The following is a 25,232-nucleotide window of genomic DNA, read 5'->3' as shown; positions in this document are numbered from 1 at the left end:
GTACTGTTTTCTTTTTATGCCAGCCATCCTGCCATTGATTAGTGTTAACACTTATGCGAACAGACATAGGCAAGCACTGGAGCGTGCAAATTTATTCTTTATGTGCTTGGCTGAGTTGGGAACTTTCAGCTTTCCGAAGGTTAGAAGGTGTACAGATGCAGTATACTTATTGCTGAATGAATCATAAAGCAAGAAAATCTGCTTTCAGTTCGGATAATACTTTTGTGTACTGTAGAAATGTAATGCCAGATCTGAAACTGAATTCTATAGTGTAAGTGAATTGCTGAGCATATTTTCTTTAAATGTAGAGTAGGCATCATTTGTGCATTTTTTTTTTCATTTGAAGCAACACGAGTGCTCAAAATCTAAAGAAGGGTGCTTTACAACTAACCTGATGAAGTTTTAGCTCAGTGATGCTTGTAAAACAAAATTCTAGGATCTCGTTTCAGTTCAAAAGTTGCAAGGTCATGTTTTGAATTGTCCCTGAAACCAGCATCTGGGACACAGTCTCATTTTAGCAGATTGCAGCTACGCGATGTCACACACTGAACCGACAAATTATAGCAACCGCGTGCACATGTGTGTCATGTCAATGCTTGCGTGCACCCATTTGCGGCTTTGCCAAATTCGTCCATGGAATATATACTCCAAAAACGCATTTTAAAGAAAGAATAAATTCACAGGGAGTTTATGCAATTAGGCCTACTATCTTTAAACCAAGAATGTTTTTCAACAATACTTTCGTCAGTTACTTTTTGGATAGCTGCAAATGATATACTCTACTTTAATGCCAGTGCATATCACCAGCCATCAGTGAACATTAGTGCTGACCACTGTTGACCCCCAAAGTAATTTTGGGCATTTCCCTTCATTAACTGACATAATTTTTAAAAGCATATTTAGTGCTGTTCAAGGGCTTGCTAGAAAATAAATTAAACCCACAACCTCCTGCTTGCAACATACACTAGGCTTGCCAGGGTGGTTTGTCCAGTTCAAATCTAATAAAGTACTACAAACTGAAACAGTATCTTCAATGATGAGATTTTGTCAGAAGATGATTTTAGAATTGAAGTTTTGCCTTCCACTGATCTGCTCAAGCCCCTTCCAAATCTCAGAAAGTGGAAAAAATGTGACCATAGACATATTTGCCCAGTCTCCAGATCATGCAGTCTAGACCCTCTCACCAATGCAAACTTCTTTTCTGAAAGGGTGTGTGTGTGGGGGGTGTCTGCAATCTGAAGTGGTCTTATTGGATCCTTTAGACACTGCTTGGACTCTTCCTTGCCTTCTTGCATTGCCCTCTGACACATATTGTTAGGGCTAAGCCCTTTCAGTGTATGCATTTAAGTACCCTCATTAAAACAAATTTCCGCTCCTGCTAAAAAAAAAGTCGAATAATTGACCTGGGTAAAATGCACACTTATACAGAGAACGCTGAAGAAATCATAGAAAGTCCCAAGGACATAGAACGATAGAAAATTTTCTTCCAATTGACTATAGCAGCTGAAAGGAAAAATAAGTTAGCGTGAAGAAGCATGATTCAAGACGTACACAGGGCTTACTCAAGAGTGTAAACATGGTAAAGTTCTGAGGTTTTAGTAATTTAAATGTGAAGTAGGCCTATCCAAAATGTTTTTGCCTGACTTAACCTAATTGTGTGCACTGTTTAGAAGGTTGTAGTAATTTTGTGTTATTAAATTATTCCCAGCACATAATCACAGGTGTGAATAACCAATGAGGCTAAGTAATAGCACCAGTTTTGTGAACAAAACACCTGCCATCCAGCCTCCGGGCTCCATTTACAAGTACTTCCTACTTGTGAGTTGTGAAGGTTATAACAACTGAATTAATGGTGTAATGAGTCAGCTCCCTGTGGTTTGTATTATAATTGTTGAGTTTTCATCATATGCACGTGCAAGTTTTGCTAACTGTTTTTTTTCTGTGTCTCTCAAGATAGTGGTGGAAGGGGGAGGGCACGGTAAGTGATGGGAGGGGGAGGACATAATTTTCCAAAAGAGTCTGGGGAAAAGTCCCCTTTGCCCTCTGCCCTTCCCTTATGGCTCAAGCTTCTTCAGGAGAATTACTGCAAATTCCTGCTCTATAGACCTGTCACCTGTGTGCCATAGATAGTTAAATCTAAAAATCTAAATGAGGTTGAATGGAGTTAGACTCCTAGCATCATCATTTGCAACGCCTCTCCATCCCCTCAGGGACATTAGGAGCTCTGGCTTTTCTTCACAACCTCCATGCTTAAAATACTGACTCTGCATTCTTCAGATTGGCAAATGAGGAGCAAATGTGCAAATCTTCACAGACATAACCAAAGGCAGAATAGAACTTCGAAGGCCATTCGATGCTCAACAGTATAAGGGAAATAGTTTTTCTGTAGATCTTGAGATACTGTGGGGACTGTCTCTGTGCTCTGTGATCAATGCATTGAGGCTGAAGGGTTAAAACCTAATGGTCAGATTGGGAAGACTGAAAGAGCTGGAAGGATTAGCAGTTTTTAAGACCAAGAATTTCAGTCCTTGTTAAAGACGAGATCCAGAAAGACTGTCAGTCGGGCCATGATGAGATTTGCCTACAATAAGGGGCAGGGTTTGGGTTGTGGGGAAAACTCTGGGCTTTAAGAAACAAAGGCTGAGGTTATAAAAATATAAATCTTTTGGAAAAATCAACAGGCACAATTGACAAACCAGAGTGTTTCTGTACATTAATGTTGCACCTCGGTGCAATGCCCTTGAAGTAAAACATGGGTAGAAGAAACCCCACCCCAAAATTCAAATCCCGGAAGTTGTCTGAAGGGCTTTATACTAGCTTACGGTGTAAACTGCAACTTTCGCGAGCGCCATTCGTTGCACGTTAAAATGCACATGTGTAAATGTAAAATCTGTTTTGATTTTCAATAGAAGCTGGTTTTCAAGTTGAAAATTCCCACAGATGACATTCAAAACCTTCTTTTTAATTGTCTGAGAAGTAACTACCGGTAAGTAATTCGTAAAGTTGGTTACGGATACCCCGTAATCTGAAACCGGTTCCTGACATCAGCAGTCAGGTACCCGATGCATACCCCTAGTGCATTTGGATAGCTAGATAGTTTATACTACTATTTTAGATTATCATGTGGACAGAAATCTCAGGCAACTTTTAAATTTGAGTGGATCATCATCAGTGGTTATAGACCACAGAAGTCCAGATTAAAGGAATATACATCATTTGCTTTTGCTGTAATTTTCAGAAATGGATGGAATTGGGGGATCGGAAATATATAGCAAATATAGTTACACTGACTTTTTTTGAGGTTTTGGGTTCGAAAATGCTATAAAAACCAAGAAAAACGATCATTTTCCTGTAGTCTGGTTCCCTGACTCCATATAAGAAGAAACAGAGCAGTTTACATACATTGGTGAATTGTAAGGTCAGGGAACCAGTCTAGCTGGCTCGTACCCGTTCATAGGTTTGTAATCGATTGCAAACAAGTGCAATGGTCAATTGGGGCCAGTATTTGAAAAAAAAGCCAGTTGTTTCCAACGCTGATCGGCCGATCAGCGTTGGAAATTGATACAAAAATACCACTTTTCTTGAAAATGACAGTATACCAGGTGCCATAATTTTACAGGATGCTTTAGACTGTCATTTACCAACATCCTATTAAGGTATTTCGCCAAAACTTGGTAGTTTTATTTTTCGATGTTTGCAAATGTTGTATATTCCCTTTAAGACCAACTTGTATTCCATCCATCCCCAAGGGCGGATCCAGAACACAATTTTTTTTTGGGGGGGGGGGGGAAATTTGGTCCCCCAAAAAAGTGGATTCTAGATGCTCTGTGGTGCGATCTGAGGCAATTTCTGACCACTTTAACCAATGTTTTTTTGAGGAAAAGATGGTGGTGTACTCGGCATTGCCTGCCTTTATTGCGATGTCACATAAAAAAGAAAAGAAAATTGGTTTCGTTTTTTTTTGGGGGGGGGGGGATCATGGCCCCCTTTGGCCCCCCTGGATCCGCCCTCTTCCATCCCCACCCCCTCTGTGTGGTCCTTGGGTCTATTTCCCCTGTCAATTCACAAGGGGCTCATTGCTGGGATGGAGGTAGTTTCCATTGTAAAAGCAGTCTTTTTACACTAGGTACTAATTGTTGAAGGAGGGGGTATAATGAGGGGACCTCTATTATGTGGTCAGCCGTTGATGTTAAAAGATCAGTTAGTGCAGAAGGGTCTAGCTCATTATACTTTAGCGGGATAGTACAGTAGTTTGTGAAATTGTGATGGCTGTGTTGTTTAGTTGGATGATGTTCCTCTGGGGAAAGGGAGTAATTTTGATTTATATACATATTTTTTATCTTTGTGTCTAAACATTCGTACATTACAACTTTAAAGCATTCCCTTACCCTCTTTGCTCATGCAGTTCCATCAGTTATATTTCACACATTATAAGAAAAAATGAAGTGAAACAAGTTGTTGTTATATTTGCTGAAAAATTGGGCTTTAGGTAACTTGTCTTTATACTAAAAATGGTTCTGTTTGCTACATGTACATGTACTTTAATGAGAGTCCTTCAAACAAATTCCTGGATTCCAACAAAAACTAACCCTCTGAAGTATTTATTTTGCAACTCCTGCGTGCTGTGTTTGTTGCGGGTTGTGGAGGGGAATAAAAGAAGAATTGCATTGAACTAAGATTGAACCGGTAGCCTAAACTTTCGAAATACGCTGTTTGGCATGGATGAGTTAAGATTTGTTTGGAATGCAATCTTTTGCCTGACAAAAATGGGTTAATTATCAAAATAATAGTAAAATAAAAAAATGGGGGGGGGGGGGTGTGGGGGCTGGTACCATATTTCAAAAGGGGGCACTGTTCAAATTCGACGATTATTAACACTAGATTACAGAATGGTGTACCGTATTTTGAACAGGCGGACATTATACCAGTATAATTTTTTTTTGGGGGGGGGGGGGGGGTTTCGACTTATTTTTTATGAATTTGTATGATTTTTTTTTTGACAGAGCTGGGGGGGGGGGGGTGGGTTGAAAAAAAAACCCCTCTAGATCCGCGCCTGTCATTACATGACAATTTTTTAGCAGTTGGTTGGGGTAATGCACTTAGCTAACAATTCACAGACACATGTAGATAATAAAAAAGGAACAAAAAATTGTCTAGAATTTTCAGGCATTATCTGCAAAATTTAGCTTTCATAAGCCAGTAATAAGATTGTGTTTACATGCCAACTGAATGGGTCCCCTGGGAAATTCAGTGTGATGGCTTGGCATTGCCAGATTTATCAGAATAGCTCAGCCTTGCCAAGTTCATTCTTGCTTGGCCAGAATCATCAAATTGGAGAGAATTGCATAATTTATGGGTACTATTTCCAGTTGTTTATTGGATATGAAACTTTCCCAGGGATAAAGTAAATAAACCAGTTCTTTGCTTACTGGACCTGATTTCAATACTAGTAAAAGAGTTCGGGAAAAAATTCAGATATGTTCCAGAAGAGATCTGCTGTGAATTCAGCTATTTTTTTTTACTAAAAGCAGCTTTGCAATCAATCAAAATAGCTTTGAGAGAAATGCTGATGAGAAATGCAGGAGAGAAATCGATGTAAGAAAAACATGATCTTTTTTTCAGGCGGAGGAGATATAGGATAAGACTTTCCCCTAGAACACGTGTTGACTCACTTCAAATTACATTTTCCACAGAAACTATTTGCAGTGTGCCAAGAAACACTAAAACCACAAATTCAGTTGCCTTAGAATCCTTTTTTTGAAAGATTTCTAGAGTTGTTTAATTTCCCAGTGCCTGGATACCATCGAAGTTGGTTGTAAAACCTTTTCAATTCATGGAAATGTTGTAAACATTTGACAACAGACCTTGTAGCAGCATGGGGCGGGCATATTTTCAGTAGGATTGTTTATAATCATTTTCTCTGTTTGCCTGTTAAATGCGGCAGTTGTGGGCTTTGCTGTAAGGCTTAAAAGCAGGAGTGTCAGTCATACAAAATCTGTAGGGCAAATGTTTGACCAAGAATACCGCACTTATTGGGAGCAGAATTGGTAGCTCAGATTTTCCAAAGGAACAGGTACACATCATGAGGACTCAGGCCCCCAAAGTTAAATATTTGATTGGCGATTTTGACTTCCCTGTGCCTTGATCTTTTAAGATCAACTCTGATTCTGAATACACACCACTATCTGCGGCTAATAGAGTGATTTGTATCGTACTTGCAATGGCGGTGGAATAAGTCTGAGAGTAGAGGTAGGGGAGGGGCACAGTATCTTAGTCTGTAGCAGGGGATGCAAAATAGAGGGGAAGGGGGAAGACATCACTATTTCCCCAAAACAAGTTACCAAAAACCTAATTGTTGACTATCTCACTTGTTTAATTAAGTCTTAGAAGCAGACTAGTGTGAGAAAATGCCACCAGGTTGGATGACAATGAGGTATTTTAACATGGCCTTTAAAAAGCATTCATTGCAGAGGTTAATAATTATTATGAGAACACAGATCAAGGAAGCAATGGGTGGGGGGAGGGGGGGGGGGCAACTTAAATGACGTTCAGACAATAGCTTTTGGAATATATTCCTGTGCTTCTGATATTAACGATTGCTCAGGATTAATGGGGATCACTTTTAGTTGATTACACAAAAACTTTTTGCCAATCTCAACCTGTCTTTAACTTAACTTCTTAAGATGAATCAATACACACTGCCTCCATAATGACACAATACTCTGACCTTGTATAAAGCTACATTGCGTAATTAATTCTGTTCAATACAAAGAGGAGTCCCCGACAGGTCATTTAATTTGCCTCACCTGACAGGAGCATTAGGCCTAGGGGTTTATAATGTGTCAAAGGATCTAATACGACATTTACAACCGACAGGATTTTTGGCTGGGTGGTCACAATGGTTGTGTTTGGGCATGACGATTAACATGATATACAGAATCGTAAATGTTCACTTCAAAATGGTATCATTGTGTTTGGCTCAGTGCAGTATTCCTATGATTTCCCAATGCTGTACATTTTACGTACGTTTACCTGGATCATTATTTTTTGAGAAAATTTAGAGTGTCTCAATGACAGAACCATCAATTGTCCACGCCACCCCCTCCCTAATTGTCACAATATCTATTTATTTATAATTCGAATTCAACAGATCATACCTCCAATGCAAAATGTCAGAAAAGCGTTCTTTAGGCCTGGCGCACACGAGATCTATCTGCTTCGCCAAAAGTCATTTGTGGCCGATGGCGTAAGCAGATAGCTCTCGTGTGCGGTCATTTTTTGTCGTCCAAGATTGCAGTTGCCACTTATTCACTGGGCGAAGCCATTTTGCCTTTTTACGTCATATAACAGAAGCACGCATGCGCTCAACACGCAAGTCGAAAGCAGATAGCTTTCGTTCACCTTACACGGTAAGACTTTGGGCACCAGTGACTAGAATTATCAAACACGTTAGATATGTGGCGCAGCGTCACAAATGACCAAAATCTTTGGTAAAACTGACCGCACACAGGAGCTATCTGCTTACGCATTGGTCACGAATGACTTTTGACGAAGTAGATACTGTAGCTCTCTTGTGTGCCAGGCTTTATGTCGCCTCCCTCTCTCATAATCAAATGCTTACTCTTATCATAGAGATATGAATTTCCTCATGATAATGATGCTTAATTTCAGTTGAGTGGAGTGTCATGGCCTAGCGGTTAAGAACACCGGACTCATGCTCTGATGTTTCAGAGGCACCAGTGGCGTGGGTTTGAGCCCAAGCGGACACTTGTGCCCTTAAGCAAGGCACTTAACCATTATTGCTTCGTCCTTCGGATGGGACGTAAAGCCGTAGGTCCCGTGTGTTCTATAATGCATGTTAAAGAACCCAGTACAATTATCGCTAAGAGAAGGGGTTCGCCCCGGTGTTTCTGGCAGTGCGATTATCTTCAGCCATGAAGTCTGCACTTGTAAGGAAGGAAGGAAGGAAGGAGTAAATGGATGATCACAAGTGTAGTTTGTTTTTAATAGTCATTTAGCAGAGAGTATTTTGATTTACTGAACAAAGACTGACTGACTAAGTCTGTTATCTTTGTGCTTATTTTCTATTGGAACAATTATTATTGCACTCGTAAGCTGTTCTAATCATGCGCACGTTTGTAGATAGAGGACTGTCAATCTCACAATATGTTCTCCTTAAGTGCAGCAATCATATCATAGGCCATAGCACATATTTTGTATTTCTTTATACTTCACTATATTTTAATACTTCAAAAAGAACCATGCCATTTTTCAAATGTACATAAAATTCTTTCCTTGTAATGCCTGCGCAATAGAAAAGTTTCAATTAAAGAGGGTTGGTTTACACTGTGAACAAGTTTTAGTGTTTATTGTGTCAGCCTTCCTTGTACTTACTCTAGTCTTGTGGGTGTGGCAACAGAAGTGATGCAACAGATCAGCACGTAATAAGTGCAAGTAAAGATACTTATGAGTGGTTATAAATAATGAATACGGGACTTAGTTTCAAAGGAAAAAGTTCAAACGGTAGACATAAAGCACCAGTTGTTTATGAGCCGGTAAGAGCTGTAGCATAGATTGATTAATTGGATTTGAATAAGATTGTGAATGTTTCCTGATTAACGGTTGTTTGTAACTGTTAAGTGTGATTCTTTGCTTTTTTTCTTCTTCCTTTTTTTAGTAATGTGTGTGTGTGTGTTGGGGGGGGGGGTGTCAAGTTGAAAAATTAATGTAAAGTTTTCTTTCTTTTCTATCACTGATTAAAAGTATTCCAGAATCAGAGTGCAATTTTGGGAGTGCAACGTTTTCTAGTGGATGCATGTTTTCACTATGAATACTTGCAACATTTTCTCAACACTTGAGCCTACCTTTAAAAAAAATCTCTGAGGATAATGTTGGTTGAACTTGGCACCTGGACCATGTAGATCAGTAAATCTCCCAAACGGTTTCCAGGATCTCTTTCACCCAAATGTATCACGTCCGGGAGGAATATAAAAAAAAACCAAGATGGTCTGGAAAGGTCAAATGTAACTGCAATTTGCTTGCCACCATTCCCTTTAATGGGTATTGACACAGGTGGGGCCGACACATAATTATAATGTTGTGTACACCTCTAGCCATAACAGATACAAGCACAAAAACAGATGTATGCGCTGCAAACATATCAGCTGCAAACATTAATGTCAGCAGGTGAGAAAGACATGGTTTAATGGCTGTTGTTTCAACACCTTGATGGAATTTATGACAGTTACAGGTTGCACGTGCGCCTGATTGCTGATGGTGTTTTCGCAGTCAGAATGTACCTTTTCCCCCCTAAAACTCCCCTGCAGAGTGCATTGTACACCTGCTGTTTTTAGCAAGATGTGAGGACAGATCAGAAAGTTGGAAGAAAAAAGAAATTGGTTAATTAAATGTCTTGATGCTTTTGTGTTTTTACTGATTTCAGTTTGTTGTGTTCTGTCAAGAATGCTTGTTTCAGAGCTACTTGTATTTTACTTTTAGACAAGGCACATAGGCTACACACACATATATGCATATATGCAGCACCGAAAAGTTTGATAGCTTGCATGGGAATCCAGACAGAGGAGCATGGGTGGGGGAAGGGGGGGGGGGAGGGGATGTTTAATTTCGGGCATCGACCCCCCTCCCCCAACTAATTTTATCACAATTGTGTCAGATTTTTGACTTTTGATCTCTGCTGAAAAGATATGTAGCTGGCAGATGTTCTTTGCCTCCCTCCCCACATTCAGAAATTCCAGTACTAGTGGTGGAAAGTCTAAAGAATTAATGTGGCCTGACGTTGAAAAACTTAAGTTCTCTATCAGAGGCAAAGAAATACACATTTTTTGCCTCTGAAGAAGAACTAGGTCGCCTTAATTTTTTAGATTTGTATTTCAGGTCAATCCAGTCAGAAAGCCGTTTGCAGCATATTCATTTTCAAAAAAAGAAGAACATTTATCATGTTGGCCATATCAATTTAATACAATATTCAAGTTGGTTTTCTGGGAATGAGGGGAAGGCCATAGGAAGATTCCAAAAAATCCAAGGTAATTGCATGGAGAATCTTCACAAGTTTTGTCCTTCTAATCTCATTGCTTTGTGTCTGGTCATGCATTCCTGTACCTGTCATTCCTGGTGCTCCACCCATGGTAAATTAATTGGCTGTGGTATGTGCATCTGACCTTGTAGGGACACCCAGTGTTTACCAGACACTCTTGCCAAATGCACAGTGACAATAGTAAACCAGGTCATGTATTCATGATTGTCAGGAATGAGCATTTTCACATCTGCTTTGATGTTGGCCAGGGCCCTGGGCGGGGCTGAGCTATTCATACTTTTCCACGGCTCATTTGTTGTGGAGCTGCAAACATAGTTAGCTAACACAAGAAAGGTATTTTGAAGTTAAACCTCCCTTTTCTGAGGGGCATTTGCAAGCTAGGGGCATGTGCAAGCTAGGGGCTTTGTTCTGCATGCTCTCTCTCTCGACTGCCAAAGGCAATTTCGATGGCTGTTTGTGAAACTTAAACACAACTTAAGAATAGGCCTACATTAAAGCGAAACAGCTGTTATACTTTTTTTAGTTTTTTTTTAAACAGCTGTTATACTTTTTTAAAGTTTCATAGCCGTGCAAGATTGTCACATTTTTCAAATGGATATGTCATGTTTTTGTGCCTCTTTCCCACTTGAGGATTTTAGTTTCTCAAGCAACAAATGCGTCATCATTATTGATTGAATAAACAAGGAAGAGGAGGACATGTCTTCAGCCGCTGGAAATTGGGACTGTAGGCCAGCTAATTGACCCTTTCCTATGAAGTGTGAAAAGAAGGATGATGTACTTTTATATCGAAGAGAAGTCAAGTTTAAAGAGGAAAATCTTATTTCTGTTGTGTTTATAGATAGTCTTCTTGTTTACAATGTTTTTCAGTGCAATATGATGGGGGCATGATGGCCATGACAGAGTAAACAACTAGTTCACTAACTATGTAGTTCACCAACTGTCCTGGGGTCCCACCCCAAAAGTTTAGCATGCAAATATAACATGGTTTGGGTGGATAATCGATATTACATGTAGCTCCCAAGCTATTGGAAGTTGACAAACTGGTTCCCAAGGCGAACTAGTTTACAGAGGGGAGTTAATATCGACTATCCACCCGAATTAAATCATGTTATATATGTTTTACTAAAATCACCTCATACATATTCAGTCCCTGAATTTTCCCGTTGTAGTACTAGCACCTCGGCATAAAGTCTTCGGAGAAACTTGTCCAGTTTACCAGAAGAATATTGCTGAACCTCAGAAAAGTTCAGTTCTTTAACAATAAGGCTACCACATTTTGGCCAACTTGTTTTAGTAGAGGAGGCATCTTCATTGTCCACAATGTTCTCCAGTTCGACATCATTGAGCTTGAGAAAACACTCGGGTAACCTGTGCGATGGTCTACACGCATGTGTATTTATCCTGTGCGTAAATACTCGCATGCGCGCTTGAATTGGTAAACAGCAAAACTAGCGGCTGGCACGTGGTGGTGAAAGGACGGGTGAGAATTCGGCTCTCGATCATGAATAAAGAAATACACTATCCCTTCCTGAAGTTATCAGTGCATTTACATCATGGGCTATAGCGGGCTATGCCAACAGTAATTTCCACTGCAGGCCAGACCACAGTTCATGAAATGGACATGTACATGAGTGCTCCAATGACTTAAGTACATTAAACCTGATGTACTTCCGTCCATGTTGTCTGAGCCTATCTAAATTCCAGCCTCTGCACATGTTTGCAAGGACTCACAAATATCACAAGGATATCTGCAAAATGAACTGTCTCCTGTATTACTTTGATTGGCTTACACTGGCCCCCTATGAACCAGCAAAGGCTACAAATTTTTTCAACTGGTCTGTTCCAGTACATCTGTGACAGGATACCAGGACTCCCTGCTCTATATTCTCCTCCACCGTTTACGTGAAGGAAATGAACCCCACATGGCACATGCAAAACTAGAACTTGGATCAAGCTAGTCATAAAACAGCAAGGCACAATCAAGTCCAGTTTATGTAGATTGGTTCGCTTCACTTACTGTTTCTCATTAGCTCTCCCAACCATTTCCATTCACTAGCAAATTGTTCTGCATGTGAGTCAATGATACATGTAACTATACAGTGTTCAAGTTTTGCAGTTTAAAGGCCTGCGTTCGTACTTCATGCAAATGGTTTGCGAATGCGATACGAATTTGACGTCACGAAGCATTCACTGTGAAATTAGCCGGAGTTGAAATGTGTTCAACTTTTGCAAATTCCCAGCGTGAAAAGTTGCCCTGATGTCACAAATTCGCATTTGCGTTCGCTTTCGCGCCGAGTGTGAACCGGTCTGTAGGCTTTAACCAGAACTGCACAATCCACAGAAGTCTCACTGTTAGCCTACATCAGCTTTCTTGTGCATAGAAATAGACTATTTTCCATGAGTATCATTTCCATGTGTAGGTGAAGGATGCTGTGAACAACTCCACGCCGCCTGTAAAAAGTTAAAGGGGAAGCTACAAGGGCTGGGAAGAGGGCTTGACCCAAAGCAGTCTCTTGATATAAAGAGAAATGAATAATGGAGGCCAGTTCATACTCCATGTGTATGCTAATGTGAAGCGTAGTTGATGACATCATGAAATATTCCTGGGAAATTTGCTGGATCTGAACTTTTGCAAATGAACAGTGCGAATGCTTGCCGTGATATCACAAATTTAAAATCATGTTGTCATTCACTCCAAGCGTGAACTGATCCCATGGCATCAAGTTGAGGACTCTGCTCTCTTCCTGCTCACTTTCATTTGACAAACAAGATCAAAGACCACAGACTTCCTCAGTGTCAACTGTCAGCACGCTAGAAATTTTGAAATATTTGTGCAGCTATCATGTGTGACAAATGAGCCAAAAATTGAAATCGGCGTCTACAGCCCATACTTAAATAGACGGACATCTTGAAGGCTTGGAACAGGAAGGAACCTGTAATGGCTATATGGGGCATGTATAAGGAAGGCAGGAAACTAGGTTAAGCGGGAAAAAAGCGATAAGGTGGTTGTGTTTTTGCAGGTGTCTAACTTTTGCCATCTTGGCTTCTTGTTTACAGTTCAAAACATGTCAGAAATTGGGGCATGCATTTACATGTAGTACAGGAACCGGATACCCAATTGAAGAAAAAAAAACACGGGTACCAAACGCCAAACATGCCAAAATTCATATCTCGGAAGTTGCTTTTGAGATTGTTTACAAAGGTCCACCTGATAATAGTATACCGCATCCGTGCATCAATACAGCAAGATACAAGTGTGTACAGTGAGCTTTATAGCTTTACGGTCTAAACTGCAGCTTTCACAAGCGACTTAAATGTGAAATATGTTTTGTTATTTTGAAAATTCACCAAAAATGACTTCAAAACCTTTCTTTTCATTTTCTGCGAAGTAACTTAGTAATTTGTTAAGTTGGTTACGGGTACCCAATCCCATAATCTAGAACCGGTTCCTGACATTAACAGTCGGGTACTTGGGAACCCGGTTCCGATGCACAGCCCTAGTCAGAAACAAACCTGTAGATGCAAATTTAATTCAAAAATGGAAGTGGCAGGAGGAGCAAGAAGAAGTTTCTTATCCCTCACTGAAACAGAATTGCCAAGATCGATGTAAAAAAAACCCTCACAGCATTATTGCTTAAATGTTGCAATACAGAAAGGCTCCATCTGAAAAAAAATCTCACAATTATTTGAGCCCCCTCCCTTTCTTATTATTGTTTGGATCCAGTTTCACTTTCATTTTGTTCTTGCTAGACAAAAAGGGTGAAGATTAACACATGATGTGGCTTCAAAAAAGACTTGAAATGTTGCACAGACCAGACCTCACAGAAAGTCTGAACTAACCCTTCTCATGTACCCTGTACTAGAAATTTATGAAGAATACTGCATGGACTCTTTAACACATCAACACTTATTAAAGGGACAATACAACATTTGCAAACATCAAAAAATAAAACTACCAAATCATTTTGAAATACCTTGCTGGACAGTTAGTGAATGACAGTGTAAAGCATCCTGTAAAAACATGGCACCTGGGTATACTGTCATTTTCAAGAAAAGTGGTATTTTTGTATCAATTTCCAACGCTGATCGGCCGATCAGCGTTGGAAAAAAAACTGGCTTTTTTTCAAATACTGGCCCCAATTGACCACCGCACTTGTTTGCAATCGATTACAAACCTATGAACGGGTACGAGCCAGCTAGACTGGTTGCCTGACCTTACAATTCCCCAATGTATGTAAACTGCTCTGTTTCTTCTTATATGGAGTCAGGGAACCAGACTACAGGAAAATGATTGTTTTTCTTGGTTTTTATAGCATTTTTGAACCCAAAACCTCAAAAAAGTCAGTGTAACTATATTTGCTTTATATTTCCAACCCCCCAATTCCATCCATTTCTGAAAATTACAGCAAAAGCAAATGATGTATATTCCCTTTAAAGAGCAAAAACATATATATTTGTAATTTATGAGAGATTAGAGCCCCCTTTTTCACCTTCTGAGAAGTGATGCAACATTGTGCCGAGGTTGACACCCAGTAGATTTTGTCTGGGAAATTTGTCAATGAACACAATTCTTGAGCACCTTTATTTGCATGGGATTTGGCAGCTCAGATCAATAGAAACTGTGACTTGGGAGTTCGGAAAGGGTGAGAACATGTGTGTGGTCTATACTTTGCCTCAAGGTAGAAACAAGTTCAAATCATTGGCCATTTCAAATGTTATAAGGCAACAGTGCCTTGTATGTAACATTTCTCTAACCCTTGGCACTTTATTTGATCATGATTTGCTGTGGAGTATCTGCACATTACTGTATGTTCAACACCCTATTGTTCCTTTAAAGTTTGGTAACTTGTGACATAAAGGTACTGACAACTTCAAGGACATTTTTTTGACTGGAATCATTTGCATTTTAGGAAATGCCAGATTCCAAGATATTTGGCATTGAATGCCTGGCCTCCTGGCTCAGCATGCCACGTTTTATTTGCTGATGTCAGTCTTTATTTGGTATCCTCCTGTCAAGTGGAGACTTACATTGTAAGTATACAACCCAAACTTGCTATCTGAATAATGGTCCTGCGAGAGCAATTAGTGGTCCCTGTATTACAAGCCTCATTTACTCCAAATAATCCCCTGAAGGCTTTGCCTTGGAGCAATTGTACTTTACTTTCGGTGTAGTAGTTTTGTTCCCACAAAAGAAGGTAAAGTGTTGAATTCACGCCACATTACATGTATATCAATTTTGTTGGTGTAAGATATGTTAGCGGTCTGTTGACCTCAGCTTACAATTTAGAAATCGAGATTCAAGCAAATTTAGTTGCGCTGTCTGCTGTCTTAAAGACAAAATTATGTGTTTTTCCTAACCAAAATTATTGCTCTGACAGAGTACTGATGGAAAGTCTAATCTGATATGTACAACTTGGATTATTTAGTTACTTAATTCAAGAAGTGTGGTTTGAAGTTGACTATATTTTATGACTCATTACATATTTGAATTGAATCCGGAAATCTTGCAGGATGAAAAAGTGGAAAAGCAGCGTAACAAATTAATTCCAGTAAATTTACTTGACAGAAGTTCAATACTGTGGGTCTTTGTCCTTCACAAGCGATGACAGTTAGCTAATATGTTTGCAGCCAGGATTGGTTTGAACATTGCACTTTCTATATCTGCTTCTGACTGTGTATGAATCATTGCAACACTGAACCGAACAGCATTCAAATTTCAATGGAAAAAGAGCTTTGTTTTTTACACTGTACGTTCAAGTTTGCTATAATAGGCTTGTACGTTGTACATCTTGCATGCACATTCAGGATGCATATCAGGGCAGCCTGGGCACATTATTGTCATGACATTTCCAGCAGCAACTGCTTCGATTCTCTCTTCTCTCGATTCTCTCTTTTATTTTCATCACTTACTGAGAGTACATTCGTGACCAAAAACTGTCATTATTAATATATTCTCCCACTAAACTCCCACCACCAGCACCAGTCATTGAAAAACCTTTCTCTGTACAACCCTAGCTGGAGCCTTGTTGAAGAGGTCTGTCCTTGATTAAAGAAAAAAAAATGTTGAAAACACATCAGCGTTACATAACAGCTCAGCTAATAATTTCTTTTACATGCATATCATGGCTATTTAATATTTGACCTTTTTATAATGTAGGTACATGTACCCTGGAGTGTCTGGGAATAGAGCCAAATGAAATACGAGACGGACTCAGAAAAGTTTGCTCAAACAGTACAGTTTGCGGCAGTTCCCACTCACTGATTGGATTTTGCCCTTAACTTTATTACCGTTCGGTAACCATTTGAAACAAACTAGATACAATTTTGACATAGTTGTGATTAAATGCAGAATTCTTTTCACATTAAAATGGAACTGGAGTTTATGTGGAGATGCATCAAAAGTAAAATTTGCATAACTTTGTAAGCTAGTTTGAGGCCGGGTTTTTTTCTGAAGTACTTGTTTCGTCATTTTATCGAGAAAGGATAGGAACCCATAATGTCCTGTGTGTATATGCATGCTGCAGTTTTGGTGAAGGACAACATCCAATTGAAAGATTTATAACCCGCAGTGATAATCACCTTCTTGGCCATTGAATGTCATTGAGCTAATCACAGCCAGCTTAGGTAGAAGAAAAACAACATTGCTTCTTGGTTAGATATTCTTTATAATATTTCAACAATCTTGGCCACCCTGTTGGTTACATTTTGGCATTGAGACTCTAGTAGTTTAGGGGATTAGAACAAAGGTCACAGGCTCTGAAAGCAAACAATTCACCATGCGACCTATTGGTGTTGCTGTCTGAAATCTTCACACTGAGTCAGAGTGGATTGCAGGATTTTAGCAGCTAAAGAGTTATTAAAGTTCAAAGTTGGGTAGCTGAGCATCTTCTGTTATTTCCTGTGAACTCCTTACAGGGGAAATCGATGTTCACGCACCCTGAACTGACCATATCCTAATTCTACCACCTTGAAGTAATTATAAGTTCCTCAAATAACTTGTTAGAACTTCCTCATGCCCCTGTCATGCGTTTTCCTATTGGGAAATCCTTTTGGCCATTAAAAGGTCACGCTTTTCAAATGAGATTTAGGGCAAGTTACCCTATGAAATTTGTTGTAATTCTTCCATCAAGATTATATTATAAAATTGAGACCGGTACTTAAAAATTGAGCAAAGTGTTATAAACATGAATTGCATATTTCACCGGCAACATTGCTTTGGAATAAAAAAGTAGCTTTGTGCACATTATGCAAGCTTGAATTTATGTCCTTATTTTTGATTATATATATATTTTTTTTAGATTTTTATATATAATTATAATTTTGTGTGTAGCCAGAGGTATTGGAATCGAAGGCCGTCGTTGTTGTGATTTGCGTTTTTTTATGCCGAATAAATAAATAATAATAATAATAAAGAAAAACAAGGAAAGAAATGATGGAAAGAATGTTGCATCCTGAATCCAATTTTTTTTCATCATATATTATCTCAGTGAAGGTCAGTCATTGCAAAACTGTTGAAAAGACATGAACCTGAGACTGAGCAACATTTCCAATTTTGTTAGAAAATACTTTGAAAATGCACTCGACTCTCCATAGACTTTGTACACAACCAAAGAAGTGGCCTCTGGATGCTACATTCTTTCTGAAATGATAAAAGTGTGATTTGCCAGTGAGGTTAAAATCTTGACCATGCAGCCTATTTTTGAACAGTCAAAAAAAATTGTAGAATAAAAGTAGCTTTGTGCATATTGAAGCAACCTTATGCCCTTCTTATTCTTGATGTATTGCCTTGAAGAAAGAAAAACTAGGATAGAAAAATTTTGCCAGTCATGTTAAAATCTTGACTAGGCTATTTTTGAACAATTAAAAAATGGTTTTTCAGAATAAAGATGCATATACCTAGTGCTGTGCTACTAGTTCTGTGCTACATATTGTATACAAGCATGTAAATATTGTAAGCTTGTCATGGAAAAATAGGTATTGACTGTGATTGATTATGTCCTCTGGCATATTTACTGAAAACTCATACCTGTAGATGTTTGGAAAGAATTGGTGTAAAGTCTGTAAGTCCCAGTGGTGACCCTGGGTGACTCCTGTAAATGTGAATGTGATTGACTTTTTTGTCAACAAGTCTGGAACAGCCCTGCAGGGATTCAGTGCTGCATATTGAGGGTATTGAATGTGATGACAAGAACATCATTCTAACATATTGCAGGGGCAGTTCAGTGGTGACATACATACATGTGGCTTTTTGGTTAACACTGGTCAGGATATTATGTTGATTGAGTGATAAATGATCTGCACACCACAGACAATTATGTGGTTTGTGGTCTTTCGGGAAATTTTCTAAAGAGCCATGATGTGGTTTTTTCTGCTTTTGACTTTCGAAGTAGTACTAGTAGAGCCTTCCACTTGATGGTTTGAACCCTGCAACTATTTTGCTTTATCCTTCAGTGTGTACTTCATGGTTTTGCCACACTTAGGGAGTCCAAAACTATTTTAAGAAGCTGAAGAATTAGGCTGGCTTATACTCGGTACAGATGCAAATTCGAATGCAAAATATTGATGTAAAATTGCACCCAAGTGTTCAAAATTTATTATGTATACACAACAACAAAGCAGGTAAAATGTGTAATACTTTTTTCTGGTAATGTGTATTTTTTTTTATAACGCGCACGTATATCCACCCTTATTAGTGCTCAAGGCACTATCATTATTACTCGTGATCATTGGGCTAATGATGAAACATTCCAAAAACAATCTCAGCTCCCTGAGGAGTATACAGCTCCACAATGTTGCCATGTCAGTGCAAAGCAGCTAAAGTCAATCACAACAACCATCTCTGCCCTCACATGTACCCATTTGCTCCTGGGTGGGGAGAAACAATGAGTAACAAAAGAAAAGTGTCTTGCCCAAGGACAAACGCACCACATACCCAGGCTGGACTCGATCCCACAGCCTGCAAAATTACCCACAGACCTAGAGTTCAATGCTTCAGACCATGAGGCCGGATAAGGAGGGGGTTTTGATCCTTTGCACAAATGGAAACTTCACATCGAAATTGGCAAAACATTGAAATTAGCAAAAGTGGACACCAACTCCCCCCCCCCCAAGGAATGATGGCCAAGCGCCCCCTCCTCCCACATGTCAAGTGGCGCTCTGACCGACAGACCTCATTCATATATCAGGGGTCCAAAAATGTACACATGTGATATTTGACTAAATATTCTTGAATTTGTGTTGATAATTTCAGGCAATAGGCTGTGATGGCATCCTCGGATCCGGCCTCAAGTTGGACAAGTGCGGCGTGTGCGGGGGCACCAACACCCAGTGTGAGGTGATGTCGGGTGTCTTCACGGGCCAGGACATGGGACACGGCTACCACAGGATCACCACCATACCCACAGGAGCTATGTACATCAACATCACTGAGCTGACCAAGAGCAGGAACTACTTGGGTAAGAAACTGTTTACTGTTTGAAGTGTTTTCCATTACAGCAGAATGAAGAGTTTGTTTCAGAAACGTGATAAATGCCATTCTGTAACACCTTTAAGAATCCTGTCCTCTCCTGGTTTCTCAAAGTGAGTTTTGATGGTTTCTCAAAGTGAGTTTTGATGGTTGTCATGTAGTTAAAACACAATTTAAGAATACAACAAAATGAGAAATTATATACCGGTAGGTTAGAAACAGCTGTTATTATTATTATTATTATTAATCATTTCTGGTAATGAAACCAAGGATTCCTCAAAAGCGCCCTAGGCACTGTAGCTCGCAAGCCTGAAGAAACCTGTGGAGAGAAGACAATGAGAAGAAGTTACAGTTTTAGAGGTGGGAGGAAAAGCCCAGAAGAATATTCTGGGGAAACCCACGGAATTAGGCAGGGACTGAAAACCCAATCCACATATTGGCCCAGGTGGGATTCGAACCCGGGTCACAGCAGTGGAAGGCGAGTAAAGTACCGCTACGCCAACCTGACTCCCCGTTATAACTGTATATTTCAACAAGTTTTCAGACCCATGTAACTTTTTCACCTTTTCAGATGGATATCTCGCATTTTGGAATTAACTCCTCAAATAGTGAACACTTGATTATCCACTTTGGCTATACCAAATCCTTGCTGTGTGATTTTACTTCAGGAACATTGGTGGCTGAAAATTGCTATATTCAAAATGAAGGACTGTTTTACTAAACAATCGCTCGGGTACTGTGTTCATATTAGCAAGTTCTGCTGTGCTTAGTTACTTCACATGCTGTATCAAATTTCCTTTTGAGGTATTTACCATAGACGGAAAATATTATGAGGATTAAGGAAGTCTTTTAAAATAGAGGAAGTGTCGTTACTTCCCATTTATCATGATATCTTTTATTTTAAATGGTGTTAATTTCTAATTCTAGTTCCTTTTTGGGGGGAGGGGTTGGACAGATCAAAACTGATTAAAGTTAAAATGTAAGACATTCAGTTTCAAATTGCTTTTAAATGTAAATGCATGGAATAAGCCTATCAATCTCGGGACTCTGCAGTTTGGTTGCCAGTTGTCCAATAAGAAATGAAAAGATCTGCATGCAATGAGTGAGGCTGAACTCATTATTTTTTCCCTAAGCTTTTTTGGTTTGTTCCCCTTCATGGGTAAGCCTATCAGGTATGCCTTTTTGAAAATTGAAGTCCAAACTCTAAATGGTTTTTTTATTGTTGATTTGTCATTTTTTTTGTCATTTTTTTTTTTTTAAATCTTTGACAGCTCTTGAAGGTGTCAATGGAAACAAATACATCAACATGGACTGGAAAATTGATGCTCCTGGCAACTACTCTGTAGCTGGGACGTATTTTATTTACAAAAGAACACCTGGTAGAACAGGAGTTGGTGAACAGTTGTTTGCTGATGGGCCTACGACGGAAGATCTTAATTTGATTGTAAGTAGAAATTCTGTCTGAAAATGCATATGTTAAAGGGAATGTACATCATTTGCTTTTGCTGTAATTTTCAGAAATGGATGGAATTGGGGGGTTGGAAATATATAGCAAATATAGTTACACTGACTTTTTTAAGGTTTTGGGTTCGAAAATGCTGTAAAAACCAAGAAAAACAATCATTTTCCTGTAGTCTGGTTCCCTGACTCCATATAAGAAGAAACAGAGCAGTTTACATACATTGGGGAATTGTAAGGTCAGGGAACCAGTCTAGCTGGCTTGTACCCGTTCATAGGTGTGTAATCGATTGCAAACAAGTGCGATGGTCAATTGGGGCCAGTATTTGAAAAAAAGCCAGTTTTTTCCAATGCTGGTCGGCCGACCAGCGTTGGAAATTGATACAAAAATACCACTTTTCTTGAAAATGACAGTATACCAGGTGCCATGATTTTACAGGATGCTTTACACTGTCATTCACTAACAGTCCAGCAAGGTATTTCAAAATGATTTGGTAGTTTTATTTTTTGATGTTTGCAAATGTTGTATTTTCCCTTTAACAGAAATTAAGATTATTCCTTTGATTTCAAGCCCTTGAAGAATGCTGTCAAATCTGCTTTTTCAGGAGATTTTGCATATCGTTTGAACATCAAGTCTACAATTCGTTGTGTCCTTGCAACAAGGTCGTATCGCCTAAAATGGCGTGTGACGTCATGTACGTGAAACGCGAGTTTTCAATGTCAAAAGGTTAAAATAACCCGGATGTACACACAAAGTCAATGGACGTCGCGTTACGTAAGATACAACTTTTTTGCAGAATCGAGTTACGACCTTGCTGCACTGACGTGACGAATTGCAAGTTCTCAGAACCACACTCCATTCACAAAAATGATACACAAACAAACCTTTATTTGTTTTCTTTTTTAAGGTTAACTTAATACATTCCGTATTCAGAAGGTGGTTAATAGTTTGAACCAAGTTCCCCTGCATTTTTTTGCAGTGATCAAATAAATTAAGAAATTCACACTTGAATCAGTAATGTTGCTACAGGTGTACATGCATGATTTGTTAATACCTAACTACCATAATTATAATAGCACCATTTTGATATTTAACTGAGGTTAATCTATTTCCCAACAGCTGATAAACCAACAGAAAAATCCGGGAATCTCTTACGAGTACTCTGTGCCTAAGGAGGTGCCCAGCGGTGGGGTAGAGAAACCCCCAGGGTCCAGCATACCCCAGCCCTCTGTGGCGCCAGTGAGGGGCCAGGTTATCATCAGGCCGGAGGCCCCGCCTTCCAGGTCTCAGGTAGATGACAGTCTTCTAGGACATAGGATTCCAATTTTGGTTGGTCTGGCTGCCAGATCATACTTGGTGCAAAAGAGAACAAGAATGGGAATTTTGTTGACGTCACGTGAAGTATTTGTACTGAGAATCCATATAAGTTGAACACATAGCAAGCGCGTACAATTTTGCCCAAAGTTCTATTCGTCAAATTTCCAATTTCGTCGAATTCTATTTGCATTGGTATTTGCTGGAAGTATGAAATGGCATTCAGGACACTTAGATTTGAGGTCAAAAGGTCAATGTCCAAGACAAAATGAAAGGATTCACCCAATGTTGGGGTCACGTTGGGAAAAAAAAGGGCATCGTAACTTCACTTTGGAGTATTATGAGATTTGAAGGTTTGCATGGTGGAAAGATACTAAGACAAGAAAAGTTTGCGGTAGCACCATGTGAATAAACCTCTTTTGAGAGTATGTGTGGTTCTGAAAAGAACCGGAGGGACTCAACGTTTCGAACAGTATTTTTTCTGCCCGTCTTCAGGAGAAACTTTAAGGTCCACAAAGTGATAAATCATGTGTCCATACCCACACCTCCACCCAGACCCCATGAGAGTATTAGAAAATAGAAGATACGTTTGTGGACGCTTGTAGCCATTGGTCAGATATTGGCTAATTAAATCCTTCTATCTGCAGGTTGCAGACCTGTTCTCTGACCTAAGATTGGGGTAAGGAGTGTGTGGGGTGGGGGGGGGGGGAAGTTCATCAACCTCTGGCTGTGTTTGCTGGATTTTCACATTCAGGTGGGGTGGGGCAGGAAGGGCATGATGGAAATGTCAGATGGACACATAAATGGGGTCTGGGTGGAGGTGTGGGTATGGGCACATGATTTATCACTTTGTGGACCTTAAAGTTAATCATTTCTGAAGAATGAAAGGTTTTTAAAATCATTTATAACATTCAATATTAGGTTTTGCCCTTTACCCCATGTGTAAACACTGTATATACTCAGTAATAAATGTAATAAATGACTTGCCCTAGGCATCTGAAGCTTGAAGCAAGGTTGATTAATGATGAGCACCGACAAATAAAGATTAAATAGTTGACAGCATGGATTATCGCACAAACCTGATTGCCTTACTGGGATTAGTGCAAATTGGGTCAAGGGAGGAGCCTTAGGGAAGGGAAAGCAAGGTTTAGCAGAGGTCATCAGATTGGGAGGTCAAAGAAAAATTCCATTTATAAAAATCAGCAGAGAATGTTATCTCAAAGAGACAGGCATAGTTGAATTTTAATTCATTTATGAATCACAGCTGCTGTCAATTGATGAGAGCCTCTTTTTGAGTCCTTTCTAGATATTGAAGCAGGTCATCTTACTGACAAATTTTTCAGTTAACAACATCGAACTCACGCAAGACAATCATTTCCGTGAATTATCAAGAAAATATATAGTAGTGGAGAAAAGTATATGGAAACAATTACATGAGACAAAAGGGGTTTATATTGGACAATAGTCGTCAATGTAGGAGAGTTCAGTAACCCTGGCCAAATTTACTTTGGGCAGTGATAATATTCTCACTTTTGCTTTGTTACTATCATGGCAAATGAGTGTTCATAACTATTTTTTTTTTTGTGTACTTGTACCGATAGGTAAGCGGTGGGGTCTCATTTAGTACTTTTTTGAGTGCGGGCCAAGCAGCACCGGTCTTTCCCTCAACGGGCTCTAAACAGAACCAGGCACAGAGCTCTGCAGCATCACCAGCGCAACCTTCTCGTGAGGAGGGAACCAGCTTCAGTCTTCCAGGGACGGAGACTGACCCCAACAGTCGACAGCAGAAGGCAGGAGAACCTGAGCAGGAGGCTGATGCCCTTCCCAGCGGTGACCACTCACGTAAAGGTCATCAGGACAAAGGTCATGGGCATCATCAAGGTACCAGTCAACACAGAGGTCATCATGGATCTGGCGGTCACAAAGATGGTAGCAGTCCAAGCCAGAGTGAAGATGGTGATCGTCCACGCAATGATCAGCCAGAGGAACCACAGGCAGACAGTGGAACCCACAGGTACCCTGCCTCACCTTTCAGAGGTGTTGAGACCCAAGCCAGGGGGCTACCGGGCTCAGTGTATCAGCAAACGGTGTCTGCAAGGGAGCAGGCAGGAACTGGCGGATACCCCAGCCAGGGGCAGTCTTATCCTCCCCAAGGTCGGGATTCTATGTACCCCACCCAGGGGGATGGAGCCAGGGGTTCAAGTGTTGACCAGCCACCTAATGGCCGCGGATATCCTGGCAGATACCAAACATACAACCCTAATCAAGACAAAGCATCAAATCCATACTATCCCAACTCCAATCCGTATCCGAATCCCAATCCTAACCCAAATCCATACCCGAATCGTAATCCCTATCCCAACCAAAACCCCAACCCATATCCCAACAGCAACCACAGACCCTATCCCAATACCAACCCCAATACAAATCCTTACCGGAACCCCAATGTTAACCCTAACCCTAACCCCTATCCCAACTCCAAGCCAAACCCGGTAACCCGTACCCAAACCCGTACCCCAACCGCTACCCTAATAACCAGGAGTCGTCACAAGGCAGGCAGCCGTCTAACCCCGGCCAGCCTCAGACACCATACCTGGAGATTGACCCCATCGAGTCCCATCGCGGCAGCAGTGAGGGATCAAGCGCCCAAGGATCCAGTGATTCCTCAGCTCTTGAGGGTAGCCCTTATGGTAGTCGGGATACCCAAGTCAGATACGGCTGGATCGATGTGGGACTGACCGAGTGCTCATCAAGTTGTGCTGGAGGTAAGCTTCTGACATGAGTTGTCATTTTGTTTGGATGCCAGTCTTTGGCAAGTTCAGTTTGCCTTAAGCTCTTCAGATTGCTCCATCTTTTTTAGATTACCGGAAGTAACTGGCATACGTGTATATGAGTAAAAAAAAAAGTCATCTCAATTTTTGTTTTTATCAAATCAAGAC

The 25,232-nt window shown here is 40.0% G+C and overlaps 2 protein-coding genes across 2 annotated transcripts in view; both read left to right on the top strand.

Moving 5' to 3' along the window:
* LOC119741261 (thrombospondin type-1 domain-containing protein 4-like) overlaps positions 1-22,976 on the top strand; it is a 74,702-nt gene extending 51,726 nt beyond the window's left edge. Inside the window, exons 7-10 of the mRNA XM_038217013.1 lie at positions 19,305-19,509; positions 20,792-20,964; positions 22,099-22,269; positions 22,941-22,976. Of these exons, the coding sequence (XP_038072941.1) occupies positions 19,305-19,509; positions 20,792-20,964; positions 22,099-22,269; positions 22,941-22,976 (585 nt within the window). The remainder of the gene's footprint in view (positions 1-19,304; positions 19,510-20,791; positions 20,965-22,098; positions 22,270-22,940) is intronic.
* Positions 22,977-23,071: 95 nt separating this feature from the next.
* LOC119741260 (thrombospondin type-1 domain-containing protein 4-like) overlaps positions 23,072-25,232 on the top strand; it is a 48,995-nt gene continuing 46,834 nt past the window's right edge. Inside the window, exons 1-3 of the mRNA XM_038217012.1 lie at positions 23,072-23,119; positions 23,895-24,639; positions 24,777-25,058. Of these exons, the coding sequence (XP_038072940.1) occupies positions 23,072-23,119; positions 23,895-24,639; positions 24,777-25,058 (1,075 nt within the window). The remainder of the gene's footprint in view (positions 23,120-23,894; positions 24,640-24,776; positions 25,059-25,232) is intronic.

Source organism: Patiria miniata, unplaced genomic scaffold (genome assembly GCF_015706575.1).
Source record: "Patiria miniata isolate m_02_andy unplaced genomic scaffold, ASM1570657v1 HiC_scaffold_5, whole genome shotgun sequence".
Classification (NCBI taxonomy): domain Eukaryota; kingdom Metazoa; phylum Echinodermata; class Asteroidea; order Valvatida; family Asterinidae; genus Patiria; species Patiria miniata.
This window is presented reverse-complemented; position numbering and strand designations above follow the sequence as displayed.